The sequence below is a fragment of the Branchiostoma floridae genome, chromosome 19 (genome assembly GCF_000003815.2).
Source record: "Branchiostoma floridae strain S238N-H82 chromosome 19, Bfl_VNyyK, whole genome shotgun sequence".
In the NCBI taxonomy this organism is placed as follows: Eukaryota; Metazoa; Chordata; class Leptocardii; order Amphioxiformes; family Branchiostomatidae; genus Branchiostoma; species Branchiostoma floridae.
The window spans coordinates 5121817-5141356 of NC_049997.1; the positions used below are offsets into that span (position 1 = coordinate 5121817).

A 19540-nucleotide genomic window follows, 5' to 3' on the forward strand; every position below is an offset into this window, starting at 1 on the left:
TTTTTCTGATAGTATATGTGATAAAACTTAGGTTAAATCTTGACATACAAATTACATTGTAAAAGTAACATATTTCGTATGTGTGTCGACTGCAAATAACTGCGACAATCTGTTACTGTGACAAATACTAGTTACATGCAATACTACTATTTAGCTGTAATGCAATGATAGTAAATGCAACAAACAAAAGTTAAATGTTATCCTACATGTTAAATTGTAAATGCAACATTCTGTCGCGCATTTATAGTGAATATTAGAAAGTATGTATTTAGTTTAGTTGAACATAATAAAATAATAGTGAAATCTGAAAATGATACAATTTTCAGTTGTTCAATTGCTAAGTACTAGTAAAACATAACAATCTTACAATGCAACATGGTTAGCTGAGGTGTATAAGTCTCAATATTAATTTAGAAGTTGTTAAAAAATATACTAGTATTAACAAAAGTAATATCTTATCATAAATGCATACCTTTTTTTGTACATTGACAGGGATGCATGCAGTTGAATCACAACATACATGTATGCAAGTCTTTACACATTGCATTTTTGGCTAATACATGTAGTATGCAGAAAACTTGGAGTAGCCATGGTACCATCTGATTACCTGCCTTGATTTCTTAATTTCTAACAAAGTCTGTAGCTACCAAATCTTCCATTGTCATAGTCACCAATGCACTCAAACAGTATGAATGTATTAGTCATAGCACCATTGCAATCTATGTCACTTGACAACTAGCTATCAGGAAAATCTAGTTCCCTCTAGATCTGTATTTGTAGCATTTTGGGATGTTGTTAAGTACAAAATGTACTAAACACACATGGACATTGTACAATACAATGTTTAACAATGTAAGTTGTTAATTGTACTATAAAATTCATCTGCACTAGACACTAGTTTACAGTCAGCAGAATGTATTACGCTCCAAAACAAACTTTCTATACAATTTCAAAGAATACATGATTCCTGTTTGTTTTCTTTCTAAAAATTGATGGATTTTAAGAACCTAGTACTTATTTGTCAGTACAACATTTACTGACAAATGTCTGGAGCTAAATCTGTCATTTTATTTGTCAGAACAGACCTAAAAGCCTTTGGCTTTGACACACTTCAAATGCAATTTGCAACCTGCTACATCTACAAGTTGGTTAAAAGTATCACAGCATAAGTAAAAATACATACTGAGGCTACCATGATAAAGATAAGCAAATTTGTATTGTGGATTGTAGACATTTATAGAGATATTCAAAACACAATGTCATTGCACAGTGAACAAGTTGTTCTTGCTCTTAGCAATCAGCTCTTAGCAATTTGTCTTAAAATCTTCATTCAACAGCTTCAAGTTAAAGCAAAAATGTAGAGGTAAAGGGAGATGTGGCAATGCCTATATATGTTGACAGTGTGCAATTGTCTGCTTTTCTAGATTTCTGTCCATACTCTTGCACAGAATGGTTTCTTTTGATTCCTAGAACACACTTCCTTTAAATTTAATCCTTTGACCCTATCATCCTACAGTACTATTTATTCTTCAATCAGTCTAACACAATTTTGTTTTTTGAAGCTTCACATATTTTGACTATCCATTCCCATAAAGGAGCTTGAGATTATTCTGATGCCATAATAATCTTATGCTTAAGATAATGATCTTGATAGCATACATTAGCTGTCTACTTCTTTAAGTCTTAGACCATGGCACAAGGTGCATCTGCGTTCACGTAAGCCTCCAGTATGATCTTGTCATCCTTGATGTATCCCTTCTGTGGATCACACAGCTCGGGCCACGGCATGAAGTCTGGGCATCCACAGCTGTTGTTCTTGCTGTGAAAGACGTGTCCGAACTTCCGTTTGTACATCTTGACACCATTCTTCTGCGAAATCAACCGCAGCTCGACTGATACACAACAAGACCAGAAGCTGCTGGAGTCGGCATCAACATCACACTGCAGGTAGACACCGAGGCTGTTGTGGTGCGGTGGGGCACTGCAGCCAGGCATGGCCATTATTTTCCAGGGTAGGCCACAGATGAAAACGGTATGGCTAAACTTCCTCCCCAACAGCTTGCTTACGTTTTCAACAGTGAAACGGAAAGTTGACTGAGTCTGCAAGTTCTTCGCATTCTTCGGTACTTCTTCATTGAAAATGTTGCGAACGATGGTTTCCTTCATGAACTTAGGAGCATCTGCCTTCACGTAAGCCTCCAGTATGATCTTGTCATCCTTGATGTATCCCTTCTGTGGATCACACAGCTCATCCCACGGAAAGAATCCTGCATACCCCCAGCTGTTCCCCTTGTTGTAGAAGACAACTTCATATTTTCGCTCGTAGGTTTGAACTCCATCCTTTTGTGGAATCAATCGCATCACAACTGATGCCTTGCAGGACCACAAGCTTTTGGAACCATCATTACATTTCATGAAAAAGGCTAGGCTCTTCTTGTTGTCATTGTGCTCAGGCCTGGTTTCTATTTTCCAAGGCAGATTTCGGATGAAGACTGCAGGACTGACCTTGCTGTTCTTACTCAGCTGGCTGAAGTTGTCAACTGTGAAACGAAAGGTCGCCTCAGCTCGCGATTTATCTTCCTCTTCTTCATCCTTCTTCTTCTGCTGTGTCATCACCTCAAACATAAGGCAATTGATGTCATCAGGAATGTCCGGATCCTTGGTGGGACCTTCAAGCAGAGACTCCAGCCGCGTTGTGACATCAGAATACACGTTCATGATGTCAAAATCACTGCCGTGCTCCACAACTTTCTGTGCAAAGTCCACTGTGCTAGACAGACTGTCTAAGGTGCTCTCAACACTGTCTGCTGTAACAGAGAGCTGCCCAAAACGCTCTGTTATGATTTCTGCTAACTTTTCTTCCAGTTCAGTCTGCTTACGTTTCACAAGGCTAGTCAAATACTTGATCTCTTCTTTTGCAGCTACATTGATGTCGTCTGCAGCTTTCTTCCAAGTTGTGTGCAGTTCATCTTGTCTCTTAGCTACAGCTCTTGCCTTGTCTTGGTATTTTGTGATCTGCTGCCTGGCAGCTTCCAGCTTGTTTTGGATTTTTGCTCTGACATCACACACTGTATCTGCCAGGTAGCCATACGTGTGGTTCTTGTGTTGCAGTACTGTGCAATCTCGACAGATGGGGTGCTTGCACGTCTCACAGTAGAACTTTAACTTCTCATCCTCGTGTTTCGGACAAATCGGCAGTGATCTTGACTTGAGCAATCCCGTCTTGTTGATCAGCTGCTCTTTAAGCTCCGCCACACCGATGACTTCGTGACCGCGCGTACGCTTACCTCGACGGTGGGCACAAGCACACTCATCACACAAGAACTCTTCACAGGGGACACAGCCGTGATTAGCCACTTCTTCTTCACAGTTATCACACTTCACTTTGTCATCCTCCTTGCTTACCAAACTCTTGTGGGTCTGAACTGTGTCACTCAAGCTCTGCACAAAGAAGTTGTTTTTCAGGAAAGCAACACCACCCACTGGTAGTGAGGTATCAGTCCGACATGTGGGACACTGAAAAGTGTCCTTCGCATCATCTTGCTGTTCAACAAGCTTCTTCAGACATCCCTCACAGAAGGTGTGGAGACATGGCAGGACCTTGGGATCTTTAAAGGGTTCCAGGCAGATTGTACACTCCAGAAAGGCGCCCGAAATTTTGCTAAGTATGTCATCTCCCTTCGTTTCTTCCTTTGACATTGAACTAGTAGTAGTACTCTTCCTGTAACAAAATGATTCAGTTAAGTTAGAGTAATGCATTTCTTGCTAAGTGCTTACAAAGTTTTAAATAGCTATTTCTTACAATGTGAATACACAATGAGCCATTGGATAGAAAGTTAAGCTACATGTAACAGAGCTCAAAATACCACCTGCATATGCAGGTTAGTGCAGGTAAAATTGGGATATGTGCAGGTATTTCTGGTGTCTACCTGCACCTAACCTGCATTGATCCATGTACATGGTTTTATACATATCCTATGGTGTAGGTGCATGTGGATTGTTATTAGCTGCATTGACTGTTACCACCTATTAAGAGTTAGACCCATACTTCCTACATTCAGTGGTGCAGGTAAAATTTGCCTTGTGTAGGTAATTGTCAATGCCACCTGCACCAGTGCATGTATGCAGAAATAAGTATTTCGAGCCCTGTGTAAGTACTGTAAATGCAGAAACTTTTACGGTAGTTTTATGTTCGCAGTTTTCGCAGTGACCACTTTAGGCCTAGGAAAAAAAATGTTGTGTCTCCTGTTTCAGTCCTGAAAAAATTAGGGTCGGTAGGTAGGGATCATCTTTCTTTTTCTTTTTTTTTTTTTTTAAAGACTTTGGTCCCAACTCTATAGCCTGAATCTGGCCTGGCAAATACAGTTTACAAAGTAAAAGTGAAATGCACGATGGCACAGGAGCAAATTCTACAATACACACAAGTAGATTGCAAATGTCACTTTGAGGATGTCCTGCTCTTCAACGAATGTTACCAGCAGGGCTGTCTCCAGGACCCATCCCTCCATCTCAGGACTGAAATCTCCTTGTTGGGACAGAAAAAAATATTACCCTATCCGTCCCAAAAATATGAACTTCATGACATTAAACTGTTGTAAATTTATTTCCTGACCTTAAAATGTCACGTTTACCGAGGAAAAATCAACAACTTGGGCTCCCAAACAATGAGTGGGACAAAAAAAATCAGAGCTGGAGACAGCTCTGGTTACCAGGCACCCTTTTCACAACCCATGCAAACAAAACATAAAGCACCCACCTGATCCTGCCAAGTTGATATCTTACTTAGTAATCTCATGTTTATTAAACAAAGTTTAGATTTGAATATACTTATTTTTAATGCCATTTTGCCAGTGACTAACGAGCAGGAGACTGAGAACATTTTTATTTTCATCAAAGACAAGACATAACACATGCAAGAACCATGTTTGAACCACGTTAAATGGTCCTCCTTATATAAATGGAAACAAAAACTTTAAAGTCAAAACAAATGAAACAAATCTAGCATCTATAAATTACAATAAATACTGTGTTGCATGTAACATGATATTCCAACTCTGCCAAATGTACTGACTCCCATGTCAATATACTCAGTTTTTTTGCAATTTGGTATAGCTCCTCTCTCTTCAGAACTTCCCTCCTGCCGAAAATGGCACTTGTAATTTGAAATTAGCACAAAATTCCCGCTTTACATGCAGCCAATCACATTGCAGCAAACCAAACAACGTCACCTAGCGACCTACTTCAAAACTGCAGTATCTAGCCGGGATTCAAAATGGCGGCATTTCTTGGATGTTTTTGCCGAGCGCTAAAGTTTCTTCCTTCGAGGCCACATAAAAGCATCTCAAACTCGGAAAAATGGATTGAATACCCGCGCATAAGAAAGAAAAAATGTTGTTTACCCCATGATTATTTTCTCTGAGTGCTGATTCTTCATTTAGAGTGAAAATTACGAGGATTATTTAGGACCTTTCTACTCGAGCTCCGTATACGTCATGTACGTACCCGATCGGCCTCGTGGTAAGATTTGATTTTTTTTTTCATATAAGAAATTTTCATTGTAGACCTATGCATTTACTGAGGCTTATCTAATTTGATTTGTGCCTATTTTCTCTTAGGCCACAGCAAGTAAATTTTATGGATGACATCCTCTGCAGACTGCAAAAATAATGAGATAGGGCGAAAAAAAAACAAGATGGGTAAAAAAAAACAAGATGGCTAAATTTTCAAAATAGACACCATAAACGTCGTAACAAGAGTTTAAGTGACAAAACATGGTAGCACTGACAACAAATCATTCATTCCTGTATTCAAGAAGTGAACTAGTGTTGTTAAAGTGACACTAATATGGTAGACTAGTGTTACTTACCAAGTTGCCGACTACACTCATGACTTCCATAGTGGTGCCATTAAGCTGGTTTCACTTCTATAATTACAGTAATGGCTACCTTGCTAGTGTGACTTCTACAAGTACAATCATTAGGCTAAAGCACAACATACTTTCCCATTTTGGTACTTTCTCGTCATGTTGACGTTCTCCAAAGAAGAAAACAATTCTTGTTTTTTTTTTCTGAAATCAGGCAAAAATTAATGAGCGCGCGAATGTCATCCATAAAATTTACTTGCTGTGGCCTTACCGTGACCATAGTAAGTTACAAGTAAGATCCTGTCTAAAATGACTAGTATTTTCTTGAAATTGGTCAGACTTCTGGGTCCAAAAAATGGTTCACCCAAAAAAAAGTCTAGGCTCGGCATGTTTTTCTAGTGTCGGTCGGGAAACAGGAAACACAACATTTTTTTTCGCCTTACCACAAACTGAAAACCACATGATCATCTTCTGCTTGAGCCACCTATGGCATCCCGTTCTTGCTACATATACATAAGGCCAAGGAAAAATATACATAAGGCCAAGGAAAAAAATGTCGTGTATCCTAAAATTTTGTAGGTACACAGCTCTAATAGTACTAATAGTACTAGTACTGGTAGTCCACCAGCAAAACAAGTTTACAAATGCAACAAAAATCACAGAAGAAAAAAATATTTAGGCGGTCATTAGGCCATGTTGATTTGATTATATGGATGACATCCGCGGTCGCACCAATTTTTGGCCGTTTCCAAAAAAAAAGTTTGCGACCACACAAAAAATTGTGCAAAGAACTTTAAGAAGCTGTAAAATGAGCACATATTCCGTAGATTGAAAAAAAGTATTAGAAAACAGATATCTAATGCCATAGAATGTCAAAATAAATCTAAAGTCAAAGAATAAGGCCACACCAATTTAATTTCTTGGTTCTCGGATTTTTTCATAAAAAATATGGAGAGAAAGGGCGAAATAAAAATAAAAATTGTAAAATGGTTGGGGTTAAGGTAAGGGCTAATCCAAAACAAAGAATAAAAAGTTTTCAGCTTGAAAAAAGTACAAAACCACTATTACTGTACAGTAACAGCACCTGTTCATTGAAAATTACAAAAGTAGTGTCAGTTTTTATGTAAATGTCCCATTCTTCATGAATGAAAAATATAACTACAATAATAATATCCACATTTTAAGGAGCTTATAATATAAAGGCCAATTTGCTACACCAGAAAGTTGGTAAATGGTTTCATTCATGGTGAAAATTTGCTGAGTGGTAATTTTTATTTTTATTTTTTTTTCCAAAAAATAGGAGCGAGCGAATCCGTGAACCAAGAAATTAAATTGGTGTGGCCTAAGGACGGAAAGAAAAAAAATCTATTGTTGGTAGGGGGAGGTACCAGACTGGTACCTCCCCATACCAACAATAGATTTTTTTGTACTACCAGTATTACCAGTACAGAAAATTATGGTCCAGAGGATCATTTCCAGATCCGGACCTGAACCTGGACCGTATTGTCTGCGGAAACTTGAGAACTGGCAATACTCAATACAATGGTAATTGGTACAAATGACGATAAAATCTACTTGACTTCGCTCTTGTTGTCTTCTTGGCCCACTAAGACCCAAAATGCCTGCCGACATAGTGTGTCCATTTTGTAATTGCCGAAACCTGTTCCTCTGATTTTTTTTTCAGGTCTGTTTTTTTTTCGGATTGGTCCAAGAAGAACAAAAATGTTTTACACCTAACCATTGGTATACCATACTATGTGTGTTTAGTCCTATGTTCAACCTTCCTGGCCACTTTGATTTCATACTGAAGGCAACTTTTTTTTGGCCAAACTTTTTTTTATTCGCTCGCTCGCATCAGTTTTGGAGTTCCCAGAGGATGTCATCCATATGATAAAATCAACATGGCCTTATATACAACAAGTACAGTAGAAGCCGCTTTATTGCACGGCCTATTTGACAGTGAATTTTGTGCAATTATCTTATAATGCGAAGTTATCTAGCTGGACCGCACCGGTTTGTAATTTGGGGATGCCGTGCAATATACAGAAGTGTCCGTTACTCCGTTGTGCAATTAACTGGCTTCTACTGTACAATGGTTTCCGCAACCTTACACCGTCACAAATTATTGTTGCCTTGCCTTGATGTATCATGTGTGCTTGTCATTAAGTTTTCAAATAAGGTCCCACTTTGCACAAGTTATATTTTCATTATCTCCACCCAAATAACTATACTAACATTTTCTGGTCGTTTATGCAAATGACATCCTTGTTCTTTGCATACGTCATATCTAACAATGTTCACCTTTACCTAGCTTGAAAACGCCACAAGTTTGACATTCCCATTCGTTACCATTGTGGAATTATAGCATTTGTTATTAATTATGCAAAAAAAGTCTTCATTTACTTAATTTTATCCAACTTCCTAACTTCCGTTTGCTAGCATGTAATACTGACATTGTGGCACTTGTGGTAACATGTGGGATGGGTTTATCATACAGTTTTTTTTTCTATAATGATTTATAATCTGTCTGTGAGCTGCATGAATTATTTTGCAAAACCCCGCAACATTGATGGAATTATTGCCTTTTTGTGAATATTTCGTTTACATCTTCCGCGTGCGTGCAAGAGGTCATGCGATGTTAAATAATTCTCAAGGAAGATGTATTCCCAATTTCCCGTGCTATCACCCAAGCCAGGCTAAATGTGACAGGGATGGTTTTTAGGAAAAAAACATGCACGACCCTCTGTTGATCTTAAAATTGGTCGACCTTACAGCGATCAAGAAGTACAAATGTACAACCAATGCTCATAGAGAACGCGATTATGCGGGGTACAGTCAAACAGTCTATTGCGGCCAATCAAGGGACTTGAGAAATCTGGCCACTTTAGACAGGTGGCCACTATAGAGAAAATGTTCGTCAATTGACCATGAGCAATAAGTTACACATAATTTCAGTAACCAATAATCTTTCTCACCAAGTAACATTGTCTGGATTGTCTCAGAATTCAACTTACCCTACAAAAATCAAATCTATCGAATATGATTGATATTGCCATGCAGAATATTGGTAAATCCGCTGACAAAGACTTGCCCTCTAACAAATTATAACATTCAAGGCACACGTAGTCGTACCTTCCACTACCGCCCAAATGACCCTGTCTGGAACTCTAAATCCTCACAAACTACGATTCTAAACCAGGCATTTTTGGAAACAAAAACAGATGATAGACATGCAGATGTCATCCATATAATGGAATAGAGTTAATTCCAGTTGTGGCGGCCATGTTGGATTTCTGGGGTCATCCGGGGTCATGGCACCAGAACGAGACTGCAGGTGGTACCAGCTGGGCATTCTACTATATAGGCTGTATTGCAGACATAAGTATGCCATGTTCGGGAGTGCATTTCACCCCTCTAAGGTTAACAACTGCACAATATATGCCTGTTATCTATAGAAAATACTGTTTTGGAAATTTGAACTTGATTTTGGTGATATTTTTTATAAATTTTTCACATTTTTTGACGGGTGACCTGAGAACAATTAATGTCAGTGTTTATATCCTCCATGTGTGCTGTGTATAAGTATCTGTGATTAAAACCTACAAAAACATGGAAATATCGGGGTGACAAACCTTTTGGTAGAAATTTAGAAGACATTTGGCTGTTATTCTGATGATTTCTAGATGCCAAGAACCGTTCTGCAAACTCCGCTCTATGGGAAAATCCTGCGGCACTCAATGGGGAAGGCGATGTATGTACCGGGTGTGCTCCTTTACTTGTTTCCCAATTTATCTGACAGTGTTTTTATTGTTTTATTTTAGTTTAAACAACATACCCCGTAAGAAAAATGTCCACATGTTGTATAACATTGTGGGATGAAATGTAGCAGATTGTTTACTGTTGTTTTTGCAATTTTTTCAATGCCAAGGTGGAAAAAAAACATAACTTTGATTATAAGTGCCAGCGGAGGAGGGATTGTAGCCTGAGTGTCATCCTAGGTAGCTTACCGGGCTCCCATACTCACCCCTCACAAACCAGAGGGGTGAGTATGAGAGCCTCCGTAACCAACTAGGATGATACTCAGGCTAGAGTCGACCCTCACATTACTCTAAAAACCGGACTTCATGCCAGTTTCAGATCAGTGTGGGTGGAAATGTGACAGAATTTTAACAGACGCTGCGAACATCTGTTCATAAAACTACGTATTATTAAGTTCTATCACCAATTTACCTCTTCCACTGACGATAAAATTTACGTTTTTCTCCACATTGGCATTGAAAAATCCCTAACAGAAAAAATCTGCTACATTTCATCCCACAATTTTATGGACCCAACATGTGGAATTTGTTGTGTAGGGTTATGTTGTTTAAACTAGAATAAAACAATGAAAACATGATTTGGGAAGAAAGTAAAGGAGCACACCCAGCATGACATTCCCATAGAGCGTAGTTTGCAGAACGGATCTTGGCATCAATACATCATCAGAACAACTGCCAAATGTCTTCTAAATTTCTACCCGCAAAGAAGTCATCCCCATATTTTGTGTATTTGTAGGGTTTAATCCCAATAGTAAACCTACTATATCACAGTTACCAATACAAAGCACTCATGGATGATATAAACACTTACACCAATTGTTCTCAGGTCACCCATAAAAAATGTGAAAAATTGATTGAAAAATATCACCAAAATCAAATTCAAATGTCCCAAACAATATTTTCTATATATAACAGGCATATATTGTGCAGTTGTTAACCTTAGAGGGGTGAAATGCACTCCCGAAGATGGCATACTTATGTCTGCAATACAGCCTATATAGTAGAATGCCCAGCTGGTACCACCTGCAGTCTCGTTCTGGTGCCATGACCTCGGATGACCCCGGAAATCCAACATGGCCGCCACAACTGGAATTAACTCTATTAACACAGCCTTTATCTGGACTACTGTAAATGCATTTAAGTTTGCAGGGATTTAATTTCACAGTAGCGCGAGCGTGCGAAAAAAGGACTGTTTGAGGTTGCACCATGCACTCTTTACTGCTATGGAAAAAAATTGCCGTGGTTGGAAGTCCGCCGTGAATTGGCAACGCGAAAACCGCGAACAAAACCACCGCGAAAATTTCTGCATTACGGTACGTTTTCAACCCGACATATGGATTGGATTATAAACCAAGGAATAATCGTTTGTGATCACCTTCGTCTCGAAAATTCGACTGACTTGAAAATGAATTTCCTACCCTTTCTCAAGATTCTTTCAAAACTATATCCCTTAGCAGGCCTTCACACATTCCCGTGGCCCTTGTCAAGAAAGGTCGCGCCATATTTTCCTTGCCCCCTCCCCACATTATCCTTCCAAGCACTGACGAAAAACTGAGGTAAAATACCTTTACAAACGTCTAAAAAAGTTTCCTCGGTATCTACAACTAATCAGTATTGCTTCCACATCAAAATATAATGAGAAATGATGATCATATCATACCTTTTTGGCATTTTGTTGGCACACAACGGACGACACTTTCGCAATCGTGCTAACTTTCCCGCCCAAATCGACTGGGCTATTACAAAAAATGTGGTGGGGGTAAATGGACCAATTTTTTCATTAAACATTATCTATCTGACGCTCTGTAGCCTTCGAAGTCTTTGTGAAAGTAAATATGTATATATAAATCTAGCGTTATATCTAGTTATCCAATTATTACCTCCATGAAATGTCATGGAGGTTATATTTTACCCTGGGTTTGTGTGTCTGTCTGTGTGTTTGTGTGTGTGTGTGTGTGTGTAAACAAAATAACTCAAGAACGGCTGGGTGGATTGGTTTCATACTTGGTGTGTTGGTAGTGTGTGATGAAAGCTGGAAATGATTAGATTTGGGGCCCCCTAGCGGCTTCCCTTGGTACTGCAGCGCAACTTCCGGTTTTGCTATCTCGGTGTTCTGAACAAGCTATGGCCACGATTTTTTATTATTAGATAGCTCTTATGCTCAGGAAGAAATGACATAAGTTTGAGCCCCCTAGCGTCTAGTTTTGGGATAGCAGGGGCATTTTTGTCAAAAACTTCTGAAGACGATAACTCAAGAAGGGAACAACGAATTTTCATGATTTTTGGTATGTAGGTACCTTAGACAATGTTGTACAAGATAAGATACTAATTATGCAAAATAGGAGTACATTTGCATAATTAATGAGAATATTCTATCATAGCAGTTTTTTCAATGTATCTCTTGTTTCAGACATGCTATGGTCTTGACATTTAGGTGGTAGATAGCTTTTAGTGCCATGACAAAGTGGGGCAAGTTTCAGCCCTCTAACATTTAATTGTGGAACTGCAGGGGCGTTTTTGTCAAGACACTCCAAAGAGGATAACTGCAGAAAGGAACGACGGATTGCCTGCATTTTAGGCATGCAGGTAGCTTAGGCAAAGATTTTCATAATGATATACATGTTATGCAAATGAGGACTTAATTTGCATTATTAATGAGGAAATTGTATAATTCCATTGTTTTTAATAACTGGACTTCAATAAATGTAACATATGGTTATTATGATAGGTGGAATGTAAGCAGATACCAAATATGGTAATGAGGAACTTATTTGCATAATTTATGGAAAAATCGCAAAACCGCTTTATGATTAATAATGGGAATTTTATAATTGTGACATGTGTACGTTATTCAATGATGAACAACACCATGCATAAATTATGTTAATGTGTTAGTCAATTGCATGAAATTTACGAAAGCTCTACATTTTTTATATCATTAATTAGATTTAAAAAAACTGTCGAATCTAGTCCTAGCGCCCTCCCATTCATTACTTTCGAATACTGTAAATGCAGAAATGTTCGCGGTGGATTAATATTCGCGGTTTTCGCGGTGACCACTTCACCGAGAATTTAAAACCACCGCGAACATTTTTCTATAATGATATTAGATTGCAGTCTATGTTGTTACCGCGAACTTAAATCCACCGCGAAAAGTCCTTTTTCCCGCTACCGCGAAATTAAATCCCCGCGAACTTAAAAACATTTACAGTAGTCTGTTTGGGTCATAGGTTACAAATATTTCAGTTTGACACTTTTTACAACAACTTTTACCTACTACTAAAACTGTCTGATTAATTAGATTTTAAAAAGTCTTCCGTGTTTTTTTCTAAAACTGTCTTTATTTGTAGCTGTCTTTATTTGTGATTGTGCGACAAATTATGTGTTGTGATACCCTCATCGCTCTTTCATCGCAGTTTGCGAAGGGGATCAAAGAATGCTAAGTTTGGAGAGCTACTTGTAACGTTAAGTTTAATCCTAATAAAACTAGTTAATGTTAAGAGCTTTATTGAAACAAAGGAAGGCTAGTCATTTTTTAACAAATGACAAGAGTAAACGATAGATGAGCATGAAAATGATAGCTAGTATCCCCTCTACATTCTCCATCTTTGGAACAGCCCAATCTCATTTGAATACTTCCACATGGTACTAATTTAGGCGGGAAAAGAGTCTGAGCTGAGGAAAACAGACGACACGTCACTCAGCCAAGCCAACAAAATGGCGAAAAGGTGAGATACTGTCATCATTTTTCATTATATTTTTATGAAAAATAAATTATGATACTTTGGAGATTCCTATGATACTGAGGAAACATGATGGGACCGTCTTTCTGAAATATGTTGATAGGAGAGCTAGGGCCGGATGCTGTTGAGGGAGGGGGGCACGCAAGTACAGTTTCGTGTGTTCAGTAACACTTCTTTCCTGTATCAAGTACGGTGGAAATTTTACTTTCGTCTTGCAAGTATTATCGACACGCTCAGCATGGCTGCTGTTTTGGAAATAATCCATAAATTTTGCATCGAAACTAGGAGAATAAAGGCAGCATTTGCAAGCAAACGCATGATGTTTCCCTTCACGTTTTGTTTTAGCTGCCAAACACGGAGGCAGCCATCTTTTCTGTTTCAACTTTTGAAACATATGCTTTCTGATAATCTTTGATCATATTGAAAGCTTAACTCGCTGATAATTTTTTTTCAAAATCAGCTTTGGATCGATGTGTCGTGTTACACCACTGTGATCACCCTTGGTCAAGGGATTGGTAAGTGAACAAGGAGCTTTTATCAACTTGATAAAAGCTCCTTGCCATAACCACATTAAAAAAAACACATGAACAATAGCCGCATACGAACAATAACTTTTTACACTCAGGTGAACATGTTCATAGCATAAATAATTGATTAAAATCAACATATTGGACAACATTTCAGAGTTACAAACTGTGCATATAATGGCTAAGTGTTGATGGCACTACTGGCCATCGGTAATTGCTTTGTTGTTGAGATAGATTGTGTAATGAAGGAAGGACTTGCTAAGCCTCGTAGTACGGGCTTTCGGTACACTAATGGAGCTAGAGTTTCTAAGTGAGAGTCCTGTGGCTCCTGTTCTTTTTGGTGGTACCAAGTCATGCAGGGGGTGGTCTTCCCTGAGCATGCGTTCGAACAGCTGTACTGCTGCCTCCTTCCGTCTCACTTTGTGTGGGCAGGTCGGGTACGTTCAAGATGCTAAGCGTAAGTGCCAAGCTGCTCAGCAGTAGTGCCAAGACACATTTTCTCCTGTAAAGAGAACACATTTCAAAGAATGCGTCTCAGAGCCTGCTCAGAGCGGGGAGTCCAAGACAGCTTGTCGCAGTGTGTCTCCAATCTTCTATGTAATGTAATACAGTCCATCATGGAGCTGTGCTTACAGTAAGGCCATGTTGATTTGATTATATGGTTGACAGCCTCTGGGAACCTCAAAACTGATGTGAGTGTGAGAATTAAAAAAGAAAAAACCTGCGACCAAAAAAATTTCCTTTCCTTATGGAATATGAGTCTGGAAGGCTGAACAAATGACTGAGCACACATGGTGGTATGGTATACTGAACAATAGATTCTTCACTTTTGTTATTTCATATATTCTTCTTCTACCTTGGAATTGATGGTAGCATTCTATGGTGTTTGTTTGCAATCTATGTAGCATATATTTGCCCATTTTTTACTTTTTACAGTATGCTTAAAATGCTAAGGCTGTCTTGAGACATCTCTCGCAGAGACGTCTCAACAAACTGCTTTGAGGAGCTACTTTTAGCTATCGTACTTAATCAGGGCTCGAAATACCACCTGCGTATGCAGGTTAGTGCAGGTAAATTTGGAGCTGTGTAAGTATTTCTGGTGTCTACCTGCACCTAACCAGCACTGGTCCATGTACTGGGTTTTATACATAAATGTTCTATGATCACCTGATGTGTGAAGAAAAAATAGCAATGCATTGTTCCTGAACAATTTTATTGTGATTCACAATTCTTAAGTTCAGAGTGGTACAGGTAAAATTTGTCTGGTGCAGGTGATTTTTTATGTTACCTGCACCAGTGCAGATATGCAGAAAAGTATTTTGAGCCCTGCTTTATGTAAGTTGTAGCACACAGCACTAACCCATCCCAATTGTGTTTTTGCAGAAAAAGTTCAGAGCCCACAGAAGGCGCAAAGGCTGGAGGAGAAGCAAAGGCAGATGCCATACTCAGCAAGATTTCGGGTGAATTTCTTGAGTGTACAATCTGCCTGGAGCCCTTTAAAGATCCCAAGGTCCTGCCGTGTCTCCACACCTTCTGTGAGGGCTGTCTGAAGAAGTTCATTGCACAAGATAAAGTGAAGAACAAGTTTTCGTGTCCAACATGTCGGACGGAAACTGTACTTCCCAAGGGTGGAGTTGCGAGTTTCAAGAACAACTTCTTTGTTCAGAGCTTGAGTGACACAGTTCAGACTCACAAGAGTTTGGTAAGCAAGGAGGATGACAAAGTGCAGTGTGATGTCTGTGAAGAAGATGGGGCTAGCCAGGGCTGTTTTGTCTGTGAAGAGTTCTTGTGTGATGAGTGTGCTTGTGCCCATCGCCGTGCCAAACGTACGCGCGGTCACGAAGTCATCGGGGTGGCAGAATTGAAAGAGCAGCTAATCACCAAGACTGGATCCCTCAAGTCGAAATCCCTGCCGATTTGTACGAAACATGAAGACGAAAAGTTGAAGTTCTACTGTGAGACGTGCAAGCACCCCATCTGTCGAGATTGCACGGTACTGCAGCACAAGAACCACACGTATGGCTACCTGGCAGATGCTGTGGTGGATGCCAAGGCAAAGATTAAAAATAAACTGAAAGCTGCCAGGCAGAAAATCACAAAATATGGAGGAAAGGAATGCGCTGTAGCAAAGAAGCAAGCTGAACTGGACACGAGGAGTAAGAAAGCTTCAGAAGACATTGATGCAGCTGCAGAAGAAAAGATCAGACGTTACAGCGACCTTGTGAGACGCAAGCAGACTGAACTGAAAGAAAAGCTAGCCTCCATCACAGCAGACCGTTCCAAGCAGCTCTCTGCTACAGCAGACAGTGTTAAGAGCACTGTAGGCAGTCTGTCCAGCACAGTGGACTTTTCACAGAAGGTTGTGGAACATGGGAGTGACTTTGATGTCATGAACGTGTACTCTGACATCACAGGAAGGCTGGAGTCTCTGCTAAATGGTCCACTCCCAAACATTCCCGATGATATCAGTTATGTCTTGTTTGATCCTAAGCAAGGAAAGGAGCAGAAAAGAGCCATCATTGGCAACATTGTCGATAGAAAAATGCCCAAGGCAGAGTTGGAAGAAGAAGAAGAGTCACGAGAAGAGGCAACCTTTCGTTTCACAGTTGAGAACTTCAGCAAGGTCACTGAAGCCTGTAGTCCTGCAACGTTCATCCGCAATCTGCCGTGGAAAATAGAGGCAGTGCCTAAAGAAGACCCCGACAGCCAGCCACCAAACAATAAATCTCTTGGCGTTTACTTGAATTGTGATGTAAAGTCTTGTAGCTTGTGGTCTTGCTGTGCTACAGTTGAACTGAGGTTGATACCACAGAAGATAGGGGTAAAGACAGTGCGAAAGAAGTTTGAACATGTCTTCTACAGTGATGAGAGAAACTGGGGATTCCAAGAATTCATGCCCTGGCACGAGGTGTGTGATCCACAGAAGGGATACATTAAGGATGACAAGATCATACTGGAGGCTTATGTGAAGGCAGATGCACCTTGCGGTGAGAAGGAATTAGCCTCTGACGTCGATGAAGACATACTGGAGGAAGAAAAAAAGGAGGAAGAGTCACAAGCCAATGCAAGCTTTCGTTTTACAGTTGATAACGTAAGCAAGCTCTCTGAAGTCCAGCTCAGTCCTGCAACGTTTATCCGCAACCTGCCTTGGAAAATAGAGGCTGTCTCTGAAGAAGATCCCAACAGCCAGCCACCAAACAATAAAACTCTTGCCGTTTTCTTGAAGTGTGATGTTAACTCAGATAACTTGTGGTCCTGCCGTGCTTCGGTTGAACTGCGGTTGATACCACAGAAGAAAGGGATAAAGACAGTCCAAAAAGAGTTTGAACATGTCTTCTACAGTGATGAGGACAACTGGGGGTTCCAAGACTTCATGCCTTGGCACGAGGTGTGTGATCCAAAGAAGGGATACATCAAGGATGACAAGATCATATTGGAGGCCTTCGTTAAGGCAGAAGCCCACCGCGGCTTGAAGAAACTCATCATTGGCAAATTTTTCAGCAAAGAAATACCAGAGAAGGAGGTAGAGGAAGAAGATGAGTCGCGAGCGGATGCGACCATTCGTTTCACTGTGGAAAACTTCAGCAAGATGGAGAATGATCAGCATAGCCCTGTAGAATTCATCCGGAATCTGCCCTGGAAAATAAAAGCTGTGCCTGACCACTGTTCTGACAGCCAACTGGCTAACAAGAAGAGCCTGGCAGTTTATCTACAGTGTGATGGCAACACCAACAGCTTCTGGTCTTGCCGTGTGTCAGTCAAGTTTCGTTTGATACCACAGAAAGGTATAAAGACTCATACTATGGAGACAGAACATGTCTTCTACAAGAATGGTGGTAACTGGGGGTTCCCGAAATTCATTCCTTGGGATGATGTGTGTGACCCACAGAAGGGATACATCAAGGATGACAAGATCATACTGGAGGCTCACGTGAAGGCAGATGCTCCTCATATCTTTGACTAAAACTTAACAAATTGGCCTTAAGATGTTGAATCGGTAAGATGAAAGACTACAGCAGTCTGCATATAACATGCAGCAGAGATGTGAACGAGAAATTAGAGATGAGCAAACAGCAGTTTTTGCCATACAGTCGAGTCGTGCCAACAGTCGTGCCAAGACTGTCACATATAGTATATCCTAGCAGTAAGCCAACTGAATAATATCCGGGAATATGTGCCATATTAGGAATTTGAGAAGACATTGATATGCACAGAACATTTGACATTATCAACAGAGATCAGTGACAGTGTAAGATAGCACAAGCTGTCACACAAAACTGACTCATTTCACCAACCCCCAAGATCAAGTGTAACAGGGTGTTTGATAGTGACTTGTGCACTTTTCTGCTTTGACTAGAAAATCGCAACAATCAAAGATGAAGCAAGCCTTCCATCATGCCCGTATGCAGCAGGGGGGTGTCTTTAGACAAACGCTCAGACGTACTTACAGATTGTAGAGAAATAGGACACATGTATTCAAATCATGGTGGATTGCAGCTTAAAGTGCCAGAATGCTGTTCAGTTCGATATGAGAAATATGATAATTTTGCCGAGAACAGTAACATTTTTATACATGTAGATCATAATAGATATACAGCGAATGTACTGATGTATGCTACATGATATGAGAGAATTTATCATTGATTCACAAAGTTTGTTGGTTTCAAATGAGAAACTAGAAAACAAACATATTCAAATAGGGAAAAAAACAAATTGTCAAGCAAGGGAAACTGACCATAAACTGAGTAAGTGTGACTTGATGTTTTTGAACTGGTCTTGTGAAAGGTAAGCCAAAGACTATGGTGAATCATTTAACACTGGGCCTGATCTGACTGTTACATTCCAAACTTTAACACAATTGTTGTTGTCCTTTCAGTACCTTTTCTCAAGTCAGAATTGCAATGCGGCTTTTCCACTTTTATTATGCCGGTGCAGATCTTGGGAGGGAAAAACCCTGATTATTTTCTTTTTGCTTATGTTTCAAACATATAACACAACCAAGGAAAGAAAGCTGAACCCAAAACATGATTTTCTTGCACACTCCCAGAATCTGCTTGGAAATATATATACTATTGATTACACTCACAGCAAGTTATTGTGTGGCTTTCAGAATTTTCATATTGAAAGCTAGCATTATCTTGTTTTTTGCCGTTATATTTCGTGCTAATTTGTATTAATATTAACACTAGCCACTCTAGTTATATGTTTTACTATCAATGTTTCTAAACATTGCATCTATCTCGAACATGAACTGTTATTTGTTAGTTTTTCTATCAATAACTAAACATTGCACAAGTGTTAAGATTTAACTTTTTATTTTCAATGATACTTCACTAACAATTTACAAGTACTTACTATTGCATTGATGCACTAAACTTAACATTTCATTTAGGTCAAGATTTAATTTTTCTTTCTTATTACCAGTTTTCATTATCAGTGTTCATAAAAAGATTTGTAGTAGTTTAAAGTATTTATGTTAGTATTATACTATCTAGAATATAGTTGACAAAATGTAATTCATTTCCTTTTGTGAAGTCGGTTATGTTTTGTAACTTATTACACATTGGAATATCATTCTCTAGTACTGGA

General features: G+C 39.4%; 2 protein-coding genes across 2 annotated transcripts; one reads left to right on the forward strand and one right to left on the reverse strand.

Moving 5' to 3' along the window:
* Nucleotides 1-11504, reverse strand: LOC118406283 (E3 ubiquitin-protein ligase TRIM37-like). The gene is made up of 2 exons (XM_035806211.1): nt 11342-11504; nt 1-3721 (listed from the first exon to the last, which is right to left on the reverse strand). Exons 1-2 carry the CDS (start codon nt 11467-11469, stop codon nt 1684-1686), a joined length of 2166 nt encoding a protein of 721 aa, XP_035662104.1. The 5' UTR covers nt 11470-11504; the 3' UTR covers nt 1-1683.
* A 1894-nt stretch (nt 11505-13398) lies between these two features.
* LOC118407104 (tripartite motif-containing protein 45-like) lies at nt 13399-19540 on the forward strand. The gene is made up of 2 exons (XM_035807523.1): nt 13399-13409; nt 15335-19540. The coding sequence occupies exons 1-2, from the start codon at nt 13399-13401 to the stop codon at nt 17913-17915; spliced, it is 2592 nt and encodes an 863-aa protein (XP_035663416.1). The 3' UTR covers nt 17916-19540.